We start from the raw sequence: 14,815 nt of genomic DNA, 5'->3' as shown, positions 1-14,815 counted from the left end.
AAAAGAACCTCGTGAACCTTATTTCTTTTGTTGCAGAATCAACCTGTTTATGAATCAGATTTTCTATATTCAAAATATCGAATCTAATATTGAGAATAAATTGTTATTAACATTAATAATTAAGCAGAGTTAAATCCTTCCATAATTTAGTTGATATTATTAAATAAATGATCAACTGTTGTTAACATTGGTGTGTTTTTATGAGTTTAATTATTTGCTTACTGAACTACATCAGAGGTATACGCGGTTTAGAAGTTTATCCGTACAAACTGTCGGTAATTAGTTTGAAGAGCATCAAGGCAGAACCGTCTTTAAAATAATGTACATTGCAGATTCTATTTGTGTTAGTAACTTTGATGACTATTTTAATATCTAACCTCTATTTAAACAGCGAACAATGTGCATTGTTCTCGTTGTCTTTTTTGCGGATTATTTGAATTATGAACGTAAATCAAAACAAATCCAAACTGTGGACATAATCTCTCCCCTGTGTATATCAATATTTTATAGAGCACCCCAACCATAATAGGGAAGTGTAATATACAACAACCGTCATATGAGAAGGAGAAATATAGGGACTTCCTTTATTTCAGAAATTCAAAAAGGGTTAAATTATTTTTGATTTTGAACTGTGAATTACGAATTTGTAAAAGCATTTGAATTTTTTAATTGTATTGTTAAAAGAAACTATGTTTTAATCAATTATCTAAAATGGAGTGACTTTGTAAGGAAAAACTTTTTTAATTTACGCTACCAAAAAATTTCAATTGATAAAATTCTTTATCAACGACCTTTTTATTTAAAATTAATCTAGTGTGATCGAATTTTAATTTAAGCAGAAATATCATTTAGGCAACAGAATTTTTCTATTTCCGCATGGAGAGATCTTTTGGTTTGCTGCGAAGCTTTGTGTTGAACGGCAGCACCATTACTAGTTTTGGTGCGCCACGTTCCGAATTTTTGTCGCATGACTGTTTAAAAGCTATTACGTTTGGAATTTCATAGTTTACCACCGGAATGGTCAACAGCAGCATATCGAAAGTCTGCTGCAAAACAAAAGGTCTCTCAGTACACGAATTGTCATTTGATAGAACTCTTCTGTAATTTACTACTACATCAAACTATAAAATAAATAATTTATATTTCTCAATAGAAAATTGGATTCCTATTTTCGGGAACATATTTATTCGTGATTTTCGCCATTCGGGAGATTGGTTTCGGGAAATTGACCAGGAACGTTAATTTAATTCTTAGGTAATGAATTCTCAATTATTATAATAAAATTCGAAATCAGACTAGGTTTCAAAAATATTTTACTGAATAGCTTTTAAAGTATTAAGGAGAAGAAATTGAAGTTAATACATTTATCGCAAATAAATGGTACAATAATGGTACGACAAAATAAATAACTGAAATCTTTTAGAAAGCCTTACTCTTATTGCACTTTTATTATACTAATATTGCATAACGGTAGGAAATACTAGTATATTACAGTGCGAAGGTACTTGGTAAGTATAGTACCAGTACATCTAATACGCTGTACTCGAATCGAACTTTCATCATAATAGCACGCTGGTTATCTGGATAATAATTAAGAGTACTAATCATGATTTATTACTACCGAGTACTGGTGTACTCCCAAGATGTTTGTTGTACCTTTAGAATTTTAATCTGTATGGAGTATTCAATAAGAGTGTAATGGATATTCAGGATATTCTATAAACGTCCTAGGCTTATCCGGAAAATAGGATATCATCAAGGTATTGGTACTCGAATGTCTCTGAGAGATTCTAAGAATATTCTAATTTCTACGGACCAATGGTAACCCCAAAGACAGACATTACAGACTTTACACTCGATAATTAATTTTTAAAGAGTAGCAAAAAGTAGCCTTTAAACTAAAAAAATTGTAAAAAAGTAACTATTGAAAAATTAAACTTGACGACCAAAAAAACTTATTTTAGGCACTTCACAAAACTGACAAAAATTTCATTCTATATTTTAGTTTCCTAATTTTTTCCTAATTTTCATCAAAAATATTTACTTCTTTCTTATCCTGCTAATAAATTCAATTCCTGCAACGAATTTTTCCATTCATCAAAGAATTAAATATTTATAAAAATAATTTAATTCTTGCGAAGAATTTTATAAAAATTTTTAAATAATTGATTTCTTTAGACTGATTTTATGCAAATTCTAATTATAAACAATTGAATTCCTAGAAAATTTTTATAATTCATGAAAAAAATTAATTTCTTAAAATGATTTTTAAAAAAAAATTTGTAAACAATTGAATTCTGTTTGGAAATTTTATGAAAATAGTAGATATTGAAAATCATTAAATTGTGAAAAGTTTTTAAAAATAATATAAATTTTCCAATGATTTTTATTAAAAATTTTGACAATAATTGAATTTCTGTGATGAATATTGTTATTTATGAAAATAATTGAATTTTGCAAAGAATTTTATTCAAATGCCTTAAAATAATTTAATTTTCGGGAATAATTTTGGTACTTATCGATATAATTGAATTCTTGGGAAGAATTATACTAAAATCTAAAAGAATAATTGTATTATTTCAAAAAAATTTAATTAAAATTGTATTTAAAATAATTCATTTCTTTCGAACAATTTTATTAAAATATTTGAAAATAATTTAATTCCTGAGAAAAATTCTAATGCTTTTGTAAATAATTGAATTCTTACAAAGAATTAAAAAAAATATTTTCTTAAATACCTAATTGATTTTTTCGAGAAATTGAAATTAAATTTTTAAGAAAATTATATTTTTTGCGCAATTCCTGTAAAATTGTATTAAAAATAATTGAAATCCTGTAATGAATTTTATTATATATGAAAATAATTGAATAGTTGCGAAGAATTTTATTGAAATTTACAAAAATAATTGAATTTCTGAGAAGAATTTTATTATTTATAAAAATAATTGAATTACTCCGAAAAATTCTAATATTTTTGTAAATAATTGAATTCTTCCAGAGGATTTAAAAACAACATTTTCTTAAATAATTGATTTTTTCGAGGAATTGAAATTAAATTTTTAAAAATAATTTCATTTCTCGAGCAATTCCTGTGAAATTATATTAAAAATAATTGATATCCTGCCATAAATTTTATTATTTATGAAAATAATTGAATAGTTGCAAAAAATTTTATTAACATAATATGTTTAAAAAGAATTGAATTCCTGTGAAAAATGTTGTTATTTTTGAAATTAATTGAATTCTTCATAAGAATTTTATAAACATTGTTTTAAATAATTAATTTTTTTGAAATATAATAAATATTATGAAAATTTTATTATAATTATAACTGAATTCTTGCTTAAAATTTTATCAAAAATTTTTTTAAATAATTGAATTTTCATGAAAAATGTTAAATTATTAGTGAAAGCAATTATATAAAAATTATGGTAAATAATTGATTTTTTCGAAATTTTTTTGAAAATGCTATTCTAAATTAATTGAATTCTTGTGGAAATTTTATTATTTATGAAAATAATTATGATAAATTTTATCAATTTTTGTTAAATAATTGAATTGTTTTGTGTAATTTTATGAAAATACTAAATATTGAAAACAATTGAATTTGGAATATTTCTTTAAAATGATTGAATCGTTTTAAATAATTTGAATCTAAAAATTTATATATTTTAACTGTGGTCAATATCTGGTGAACCATGGGCAATAACAAAAATATTTTAAATCCAAAAAATTCAAAAACAAGCGAACCGTAGACAAAATTTAGCAAGCCATGGTCAACGATAAAAATAATTTAAAACTATTTCCATCGTTGGCAATGGATTACTAGATTTTGAACTTAGCTAAAAATTTAAAAAATTTCTTGTTTAAAAATAGGTATTCTTATAGACATTACGTGGGAGGCGAAAAAAATATTCATAGGAAAAATAATTTTGTATTGTTACTTGTTACATTGAGTTTTATTACTTATAGGAATTACAGAATAATTACTTTTAATAACATTCGTAAGTATTTAGAAAATGTCAAATCAAAAAACATCTGTCCGTTTTCTTATAAGTAATATTGTATTAAAAGGACTCGAGTAAAAATACTCTCTAAGCGGGTAACCAAGGAGAACTTTAGCAATAAAAAAGAAGGGGAAATAAGGCAAAACAAAAGTATATCGAAAAACCGGCTCATCAGCTGGTTGAACTGGTTTGTTGTGTTTCCGTCTTCTTTCAGCAGTTAGATGCAGGGTGATTATCTTCGTACAAGTAAACGTAGAGCAATCCTTGATATCCGCGATTTTATTGGAAGCATATTTTACAACTGTAAACATGGAAATTTTTAAGTGGGACAAAATTATAATGATGAAACAACTTTTGAAATTAATATATTTTATTCATTTACACAGAAATTTGCATTTGCGTGCTACATATGTTATAATTAAAAAATCTTGTAGATCTTCATTTGTATCTTGTAAATCTTCATGAAAATCATTATAAATAAAGTAAAGAAATGTTTCTTATAAAGGGGTCGGAATAGGACATTTTATTTTAAACGAAACCTTCACGGAGTAAAAACAAAATTAAAATTCACTGTTTCTGCATTATGTTATAGCAATAAAAATTGAACTATCCTAAACGCTTAGACTTTTGAAAATGGTTTTGTACTAGGGGGTATTGAGGTCCACTCTTTCTGAATCCGAGATGAAAAGGGCATTTTAATAATCATGAAATCCAATGTGGCGTCCAAATTGCAAAAAATACCGAAGAAATCGCTGCTTTTCTTGAAACACGCTTTTCACATCAATAAGATTTTTTATGGGTCTCAAGTATGCTAAAGGTGGATAAAATAGTTGTGCTTTCGAACTAGGTATTTAAGAACTGAAAAATTCAAAATGGCGGATCCAAAATGACTGAAAAGTCAGTGCAAAATAATTGATAACACAGGTTTACAAATTAAAAACTTTTTTTTGCCAATCGAACAAAACAATTTTTTTTCGAATAGTAGGTGTTTTTTGAGTAAGAAAATCATAGTTTTAATTTTTTTCCCTCGCGCAGTTTTTCTGTAGCTTCAAATTTTGCATTTTCATTGGAAAGGTTATTAAATTACCTTTCGATCCATAGGTCACAGAATTAAATTCAACAAGAATTGAGAGAGTTACAGTCGATTAAAGATGAAATTTCATGACAATTTTGATGATTTTTAGACATTTGAGTAACTTCTACTATTTTTTTCTACATCAAACAGGAAAGAATGTTTAGGTTTTAATTTTTTTATTGATAGACTATATCATTACAAAAATTTTGAGCCCTTGTGGACCTCGATTGAATTGAAAATGACAATTCTACACTAAATTTAGTGAACGAAACTACATTCTTCATTTTTAGTATCCATTAAACATTTGCAGCAAAAATTCAAGTAATAAAATTTGGTTAAGTGCTAAAGTTACTGAAATCACTAATCAAGAGTTTCTGAAGTCGTAGATTTCGAATGCAATGTTAGTTTTGCAAATTTCAAAATGGCGGATCCAATATGGCGGACAAATTTTTAAAAATCGATTAAATTCGTCTCAAATTCGTTACTCGGGGGTTTTTGGGGTCGCTGAATACGAATCCGATGTCAGATTTCGAAAATTAAAAATGTCGGATATAGTAGGTGCGAATTCGATGGATTTTAAGATACTCGTTCACCATTATGAATCCATCATTTTCAATTATCGAAATCTGACATCGGATTCGTAATCAGCGACTCCAAAAACCCCCGAGAAGTTATTTTCAAATGATTTTAATCAACTTCGAATATTGATGATACCATAAAAAATTTAAACTTAAATTTGTTAACTTTAATGCGTCATTTGAATAAAATAATACTATTTCATTGCCAGTGAGTCAAATGAGGGTTTAAATGTTGATTTAGAGCGAAAATTGTGTTAATTTTATTTATTGTCAAATCAGAAGTAAAATTTAAATTAATATTTGTTTTTCATTAACCAGCCAAAAGGATATGAAAATTGAACTTTTATTTCGGTGCTTATTCATATAATTATAGAAATAGAATATATTATTTTGTAATTTGGTTTTCTATTTTAATATTGAAACAGAAATAAAAAAATTGAAAATTCAATTCTAATGTTTACAGAAGTACTAATTATTTACTAATAAACCCAAAATTAACAGCACTGAAAAATACGAGAAATACCTAACTTTTGCTATTTATAAAGTAAAACTTAAACTACTGTTTGGTATTTTTGTTTTAAAAGTAAAAGAAAAATTAACATGTGTGAAAATAGCCCGAGTGAGCAATAACTATAGTTTTTAGTCTGAACTGTAAAAAAGAAGCAGGCATCTTATTTTAAGATACTTTGGTAGTTACTTTAAAGTTGTTTCGAAAACGTTATCAAAAGCATCTTAAAATGCATTATGGTTTTTAAGATATAAGTTGAAAAAATAAGATATTTTATGCTTTAAAAGTGACTACAATGTATTTTAAGATGCTTCTTTTAGCATAGAGTGGAACTGACAAGGCTCATACTTAACTCTTTATAAATGTCAAAACGAATAAAAAATAAATAAAAAATTTTGTTTGACCTTTTACAATTTCACTTTGTTATAATAGCCTACATTGAGTAATATTTTCATTTTCATTTGCAAAATCTAATAGTGGTTTGAGTAAATAATTGTTTAACATTAAGGTAATGTTATTCAGTGTGACGTACTCACATATATAGTGAGTGATCACTTAATAATTTAACCTTCATAAAAGATTCAAAAAATTAAAAATCTTTTCAAAATTATTTATTTTTAATAAAAAAAGATTTATCTTTATAAATCTCTGTAAAAAGTTAATTTTTATAAATAAATAAGGGACATTTCATGTCAACTCGGACAGAGTCCAAACAAAAATTGCTTTAATGGATTTAAACGTTCTAGTGCTTAAAAGATTTTCTATATTCCTGTACTTTATAAGATGCCTATGGGTTTTTTTTTAAATTTCCATTTTCGATGCCACAAAAAATTTCAAAATACTTTTATGAATTAGAAGCTAAAAACGAGGTAAATTATTCTGTAACTCATTCTTTAACAGATTTTAGGGTCGCTGATTACGAATCTAATGTCACTTTTTAAAAATTCAAAATGGCGGATCCAATATGTCGGAAAAATTTTCAAATTGGATCCAATTCGTTTAATTTGAATTTTATCCGCCATATTGGATCCGCCATTTTGAATTTTTTAAAATGACTTCAAATTCGTAATCAGCGACCCTAAAAACTGTTAATGAATGAGTATTAAAACTTTTTTAAGGCTCTATCATTTTAAAGCTTAAGAAATTGTTTATTGAGAGGATTGATTATATTTGATATTTAGAATAATTTTATCGAGAGAAAAAAAAGTTTATTAAAAGAGTTGTATACGCGATAATCTTATGGTTTATAATGCAATGCCTCATACACATGTTATCTAATTGCGTTACGTTGTGGGAAAGTGTGCAAAACTTTGGTGTTCCTAATTACCTGTCACTCCCATTTAACCACTCTTCTCTTCTACCAGGATACTTTTTGAGTATGCAATCTTTAGTACCAACTGAGTCTATTGCTAATTTCCATCTAGGTAACAGTTATCTTTATTTTCCTAAGACGTGCAATATAAACTTTAGCCATTAAGTATACAAAATAGTGCATTATGTTTGATTGGTGCCGCCACGCCATGCCAGTGTTGGAAACAAAAGAAGCACAAGTGTTAGTTTCAGTAATTGAACTATATAACAATATGAAAATGCAGTAAAATCGCGATGTATTAACGCTTTTCTAGTTAAAGACAGTTAAAGAATAAAGAGTTATTTAAAGATTCTTTATTTTACGCAGAAATACAAGGAGAATTACAATGAGTATTACATAGTTGAGTAAAACGTTTCGTGGCTTTCTACTTGCTCTGTACACTGCGCGTTTGTGTAACGCATTAATTGAAGCTTGTAGGCTTTGAAAACCATTTGCAAGATGAATGTTTTAGTTACATTTATGTAGCAACGGCTTCCGATCGAGAGGAGATGACGAGAGCCTATGCTATAGAAAAACATCCTTTAAGGTTTTTCATTTCTCACTCCGTTGACTGATCTCCTTTTGCCTATAGCGTCGTATAATTTATAGCTCTATACTCTCAACAGTAGTTGGAAAACCAAAGCGTAGTTCTTTTGCTTGATTGCACTCCGGAGTGCTGGTCGGCGTGCGCGACCAGAGGCATATAATTTTCTCGGTGTTTTTGTTGCAGGGTAACTTGTCTTCAGGTGAGCCTTGGTCGAGGTGGAGGTGGCGTAGAGTACTACGCAGTAGCCAAGTATCCTTACTCTCTCTCTCCCCTTGCCCCCTTTCAACTACCCGTTAAAACCCCCTCTCCCCCTCCCTCCACCTCCACCCATCTTGTTCTATCCCGGTTACTCCTGCTTGTAACGTTCACTTTTTACTCGTGGTTTCTTTCTTGCCTCTTTATGCGCCGTCCGTACGTCCTTTCTCTCTTTTCTTGTTGGTCTTCTCTCTTTTTCTTCTCCTCAAGATACTTCACAGCTAGCGTCTCCTCTACATCTCTTCCATAACCTCTTCGACGTCCCTCGACACCCCGATCGTCCCTCTGATGCCCCAATCCTTCGAACGCAAGGATTTTGACCCTCGTTTCGTGTTGCTTGCATTTCAACGTAACTTTACTGACTTTGTTTTTCGCCTCAGGTCACAAGAAAAAAAGAGAACTGGATGCAAGGAGGGAAATTAATGCAGAGAAAGAAAGCACAGGAGAGATAAAGATAAGAAAAACATAATCCTTCTCGTATGATCGCGTCCCCTTTAAGGCAATCTTTTAGCTATGAAATTTTAACTGTTCAATTTTTTGACATCTCGAATTGTACATAATTATTTAATTATTATTTACATAATAATCATGTCAAGTATGACTTTCAGAAAATGTTTTTATCAAATAATCAGCTACGCCTGTTTAATTAATAATTAGAAAGCACATTTTGGACCGTTAAAAGCATCTTATTGTCCGAAAAAATCATTTTTGGTAATTCTTTTTTTTTATAAAACAATCCACAAGAAATACATTATTTTTTTCGGACGACTTTCCTTTTAGCTAGCCAATTTAAATATTTACAAAGATATATATGGGTGATTCTCCAAAAAACCTCATTTTGCATGTAATCAAGATTTTCTAAATAATTATAATCATTTGGGAAAATACCAAGTCATATTTCCCTATTTTATCACTTTTTCTAAATGTTCTGCAAGAAAAAGTTGTAAAATTTTATTGTTTAATACATTTTTAAAATATTTTACTACCTCAAAATCGATTTTCTAACCTGTCATCTAAGTGCTTTTCATTTTTTCAATAGGTAAAACAATTATTTAAAACATGAAAATTGGTACTTTATTAATTTTTTCTAAAAGTTATGATATTTAAGAATAATTTTAAAAAATATAAATAAAATATGTCGTGTAGTTTTTTTAAATATAGAAAATGAAATTTGTCATGTAGTACCGCGTCATTCCTCTCACTCGTTTAATATTATCCAATATTTTTGCTGTGGGTAGAGATATTGATTAATTATTGTGATCAATATTTAAATTAACATCTCTAATATTAATTTCTTAAGTTACTTTTTAAAAAATGTCATTATTTTGCGTTAAAAAAATTAAAATTGAGACATAAGCAGAGATTCACAACCTAAAGCGTCATTCCTCTCACCCCTAATAAAAACAATATTAATATATATAAATTGATCGCAAATTTTTTTCACATAAAGTTATCCTTTATAAACATGATAGGGCATTCTAAGCTGGAGGAAAATTATTTGTCAATTAAATAAAATAAAAAAATGTTGAAATCGTCATTCCTCTCACCCGTCATTCCTCTCACTTTTTTGAATAAAAATTAAAAATTGATATGATTGTCGGTTGTTTACAAACTGCCAGTGAAAAGTGAACCTAAAATGTATGAAAAATAATTTTTGACAATTGTTTAAAAAGATTTTTGATAACTGTAAGTATTTCAAAATCTATAAAATTTATAGATAATATTAATAAATTATAATTTTTAAATAATTTTTTGTAAATAGAAAAATATATATAATAAAAAACGCCGGCGCCAAATTTTAACCTCTTAATTTTTTTGAAAATTTTAATTTAAAATATATAGTTTAAAAGCTAAAAGTTAGCATGATCATGCTATAGAGGTGGTAGATTTTTGAAAGCTCAATATAATTGACTGCATTAATCCATAAATAATAATTTTTTTTCTTTTCTGTTTGTAACTCACAAAAAGGAGTATTTCGGGAGAATCACCCATATATTTAACACAAATTAACATTTTATAGAATTTTTCAATGTTAGTTAATTCGTATTAAATTCTTCGACATTAAAATCCTATGAAGAGAAATCATTTGAGTATCATTAAAATTTTTCTTTAAATGCATTTTTGAAAAGTATTCTTTTCAAAAATAGCATTTAAAGAAAAATCCTTTCTTGTTGTAAATTACATATTTTAAAACAAATAATAATTTGCCATAAACGTTTACAATCAGAATGAAAAATTTATACTTTATTATTATGTATATGAATTACTAATAATAAATTAAAATAATCATAACACAAACTTATCATTTCGTTAATCCTTTAATGCCCGACTTGTTTAAAATAATGTAAATAGTATCGTGCATTCTATTTAAGGATCATCGAGGTCACTAATTACGAATCTGAGGTCAGTTTTTTAAAACACAAAATGGCGGATCTAATATGGCGTACTTTCAATAACATTGCGACTTGAATATTTAATAACAACTGTAATTGGAAATTCAATAAAATGGAAATGAAAATTCAATAACATTATATGAAAATTAAGTAACGTAGAATTGAAAATGCAATAGCATTATATTGGATGTTCAATAACATAGAGTTGAAAATTGAATAACCCAGATTTTAAAATTCATTAAAATTTAACTGAAAAAATAATTAACCCTTTGCAGCATAGTGCCACTCCTGAGTGTCACCTTTTTTTCTTCTCTTTTATGCATACTATATGTATCAGGGGACATTCCTTACTATAAGAAAGAAAAAAGAAAATATGTTTTGTTGATAAAATAATTGTTATAAATAAATAAACTTAAAAAAGCAGCTTTTTTTACAATAAATGTAATTGTGTCTAACCAACAAAATGAAATATACTTTGAGGGTCATGTCTAGATAGTTTTTGGGGTCGCTGATTACGAGTATGGGGTCAGTTTTTCAAAATTCAAAATGTCGGATCCAATATGGCGGACGTATTTTTTAAAATTGCTCAAATTCACTTGAAACTTGTTACTCGGGGGTTTTTGGGGGCGTTCATTGCGAATATAATGTCAGATTTTCAAAATTCAAAATGGCGGATCCAATATGGCGGATTAATTTTTTTAAATTGACCAAATTCACTTGGAACTTATTTCTTGGGGGTTTATTGAATCCGCTATTTTGAATTTCGAAAATCTGACTACATATTTGTAATCAGCGACCCCAAAAACCGTTGTTTTAATCAAATTTTGATTTTCGATGTATACGTAACATTGACTTCTTTCATCATATAAATTTGCGCCTTTTACAATTAAAGTTGGTGTTGGTCCTATTTTACTTTTCATTACGGCATCCTCTTCTGAAACCTTAACAAAAAAAGAAACATTTAAGTCAGTTTTTAAAAACAAATGCCTAATTCAATTTTGAATTTTTTAAATCTGACTTCAGATTACAGAAACCTGCGAGTAGTCATCTTTTACGAGCTTAGCTCAATGTAATTTAATAGTTCTTAATTTTTTTTTTTACAAATTTTGATATAAAAATTTTTTGTTTATGTTGTTATGCTATGAGATTTTTTTTATTTTTTATTTGTAAGATTTTTTAAAAAATGTTTAGTGAATTTTTGGAGGGTGACCATCTTGAGGACACTTTTTCAGAAATAAAAACTACCACTTTTTTCAAAACATCTTAAATTTTTTTAATTGTAATATCAAAAATAATTTATGATGCAAAGTTTGCTTATAAGATAATAAGGTTTCAGGGGATGTATCAATGACCTCGATATATAGTACCGTTTGAATCCTACAGTTGTTTAAAAAAAAGTGACCACCTTAAGGCCCTCACCCATAAATTAATTACAATTTTATGTAAAAGACTTGTTGAAGGTGGAAAAGCATCACATTATAAAATCAAATAATATAATAATGAGAATACCAATTATAAACTAGTGCTTCAGAAGAATAACTCAATTAATTCTCTTTAAATACATAAACTGCTTGTAATATTGCCTTGATATCATTGAAATGTTTTTAACGTTTTAAATTTCTTTCAAGAATATTTTTTTCTTAATAATTGAAGAAAAATTTTCTAAAAACTGTGTTGGTTTTTTTTTACTTTCTTAGGGCATTGAATTAATATATTATAATACCTAATATAGTATTTAATCTTAAACAGCCAGACAAGCCTAAGTAGATATTATTTTTTAAATTGGAAATTTTGAAGAAAGATATTTATATTCTGCGGTTTTTTGGTATTAAAATAAAAATTTGATTTTTGGTGTGTTGCATTCACTGTATGGGCGCTTCAAAAACATTTATTACCTATTTTTAAACTTTATGCGACCTAAAATAAAGAAGTTAACGGCAAACGGGACACATATACGTTCCAAATACTTAAGAAGGTCATAACTTTCTTAAGGGGTTAAACTACTGTGAACCTTTATAAAAATCGAAAACTTTTTTCTTGTTAAAAAAATACTCTAGTGTTTTAAAAATAAGAAATAATAATCATACAGGTAAAAAGTAAAATATTTTTGAAGGCTTAATTATAATCCGAATGGTGAGCCAGAAACATCTATATTTTTTAAATAACGTCTATTTATTGTTTTCAAAAGTACATGATGCTTTTAAAACTTCTAATTACTTTTTTTTTAATTTTGTAAATGTTTAAAAAAAATTTAATACTCAATGTAATTTTGTACGATGAGCTGATGACTTTTTACTTTTATAATGTAGAAATGAGAAAAATTCTACTTTTAATGTTGAGTTTTTAAGAATTTTCTGTGATTTTAATCACTTACATCTTTTCAGGTGGAAAAATCCAATTTTAGTCTCAATATTAAAGTTAGACCTTCCATTACATAGTAAAAAAAAAAAAAGATAAGGAGATAAGGAGCTACTTTTTACTTTTATTCATGTTTACAAAATCTGCTTTAAAAAATTTGTTGGTAAAAATATTAGTAATTTTATAACACTGAAGTTGACTGTTTTAATAGTCTTGCATAAAACTACTTGCATTTTTAACCCTTAGATTCGTTTTTGGAAGTAAATTTTTTAAACTTTAACGTTCTGAATTCTTTTAGAGTTTTTCCTAACATAGTCTTAAAGTTACAACTATATGAAAATATTTAACTGGTGAAAAAAATTATTTAGTGTAAAAAATAATTACTATGAGTTTTTTTGTGATCGCGGTCGCGTTGATCCGTGCGACGCATCTTATTGTTGTGGTGCTCCATAAGTTCGTTGCACGCTCATACCATGAATACCGCGTAATCTTAAAAACTGGAATACAGAATAAGTATTCAAAATTAAAGATTATTTGTAGAATTATTTTACAACATTATTGTTTATTATATTAAGAAGAAAGCTATCAATAAAAAAAATAATAATTATTATTATTATTATTATAATAATTATTGTTTATTATTAGTGACAATAATGAAATTTTACCAGTTTCTATAAAATTCCATATAACAAAATTGCAAATCTGGAGAAATTTGTTTATACACATTATTATGCTTTTTACATTTAACACCAACATTTCTTTATTTACATACAAATTCCAAACATTATCTTTTTATTTTCCTTAAAAATTTTTTTTTCTGCAATAATTAAAATAAATAAACTTGAAGAAAATTAGTTTCAATGAAAATTGTCTAAATACCAATCAATTTTTAATACTATAAAGGCACTAAGAACCTGTCGAAGACGGGTATCGCAGCTGGTATACACATACTATAATTTTGTTCATAGAACGCAAAATAATTAAAGTTCCAATCACGATAAACAGGTAAATAATGCGTTGCAGACATTATTCGCCATGTTAATACTGCATTAAGACCAGAGATTTCGTAAAAGTTGAAAGACCTGCGATATAAACATTGATTTTAGAAAAATTTATCCACGTACTTTGTGAGGACTTTTAAACATTTTTTTCAATGAATTAAGTAATTTATTACTTTCTGATTACGTGCTCTTTAGTTTTACTTAAGAATATCAATATTATAGATGATGCCAGCCAATATATAATCCGCAATTTTGAAGTTTCTAAATCTGACATAAAATCTGTTTTATCAACTTCAGAATTATTCTAGTGACAACAAGTTTTAAGCGGATCAAACCGACTATGAATTATATTATTCGAACTTTCTGCAGCAAATAATTATGACTAAGCGATCTAGTTATTTTATATATATTTAAGTACATCATTCAATTTTTAAAACTTATTTTTTCATTTTAGAAACATTATAATATGACTCCATATGTTGAATGTTGTCAAATATGTTGAATCAAATAAATAGTGATTTTTAAATATAAATAAAACGGTGGGTACTCTATAATACTCAAAAAATTATAAAATAAATAAATAAACTTGTTTTTCTGTTTTCAAAAATTATCATATTGAGGTTACTCAATTTGAGGTCAGATTTACAAAATTCAAAATGGCGGATTCAACATGGCGGATGAATTATTTATAAATTTATTAAATTGACTTGAAACTGGTTATTTTAATACGCTGTAAAAACAA

The 14,815-nt window shown here is 27.0% G+C and overlaps 1 protein-coding gene across 3 annotated transcripts in view; it reads right to left on the bottom strand.

Moving 5' to 3' along the window:
• LOC122507376 overlaps positions 1-14,075 on the bottom strand; it is a 51,092-nt gene extending 37,017 nt beyond the window's left edge. Inside the window, exons 1-3 of one of the 3 annotated variants that reach the window (XM_043620045.1) lie at positions 13,987-14,075; positions 13,457-13,569; positions 10,793-11,655 (exon numbers count right to left, since the gene is read on the bottom strand). In XM_043620045.1, coding sequence (XP_043475980.1) covers positions 11,428-11,655; positions 13,457-13,569; positions 13,987-14,038 — 393 coding nt within the window. In that variant the 5' untranslated portion in view covers positions 14,039-14,075 and the 3' untranslated portion in view covers positions 10,793-11,427. Of the gene's footprint in view, positions 1-10,792; positions 11,656-13,456; positions 13,570-13,737; positions 13,815-13,986 lie in introns of those variants that run through there. The other 2 variants (XM_043620044.1, XM_043620046.1) reach the window with 2 other exon arrangements.
• Between the last annotated feature and the right edge of the window lie 740 nt (positions 14,076-14,815).

Source organism: Leptopilina heterotoma, unplaced genomic scaffold (genome assembly GCF_015476425.1).
Source record: "Leptopilina heterotoma isolate Lh14 unplaced genomic scaffold, ASM1547642v1 Lhet_47, whole genome shotgun sequence".
Taxonomy (NCBI): Eukaryota; Metazoa; Arthropoda; class Insecta; order Hymenoptera; family Figitidae; genus Leptopilina; species Leptopilina heterotoma.
This window is presented reverse-complemented; position numbering and strand designations above follow the sequence as displayed.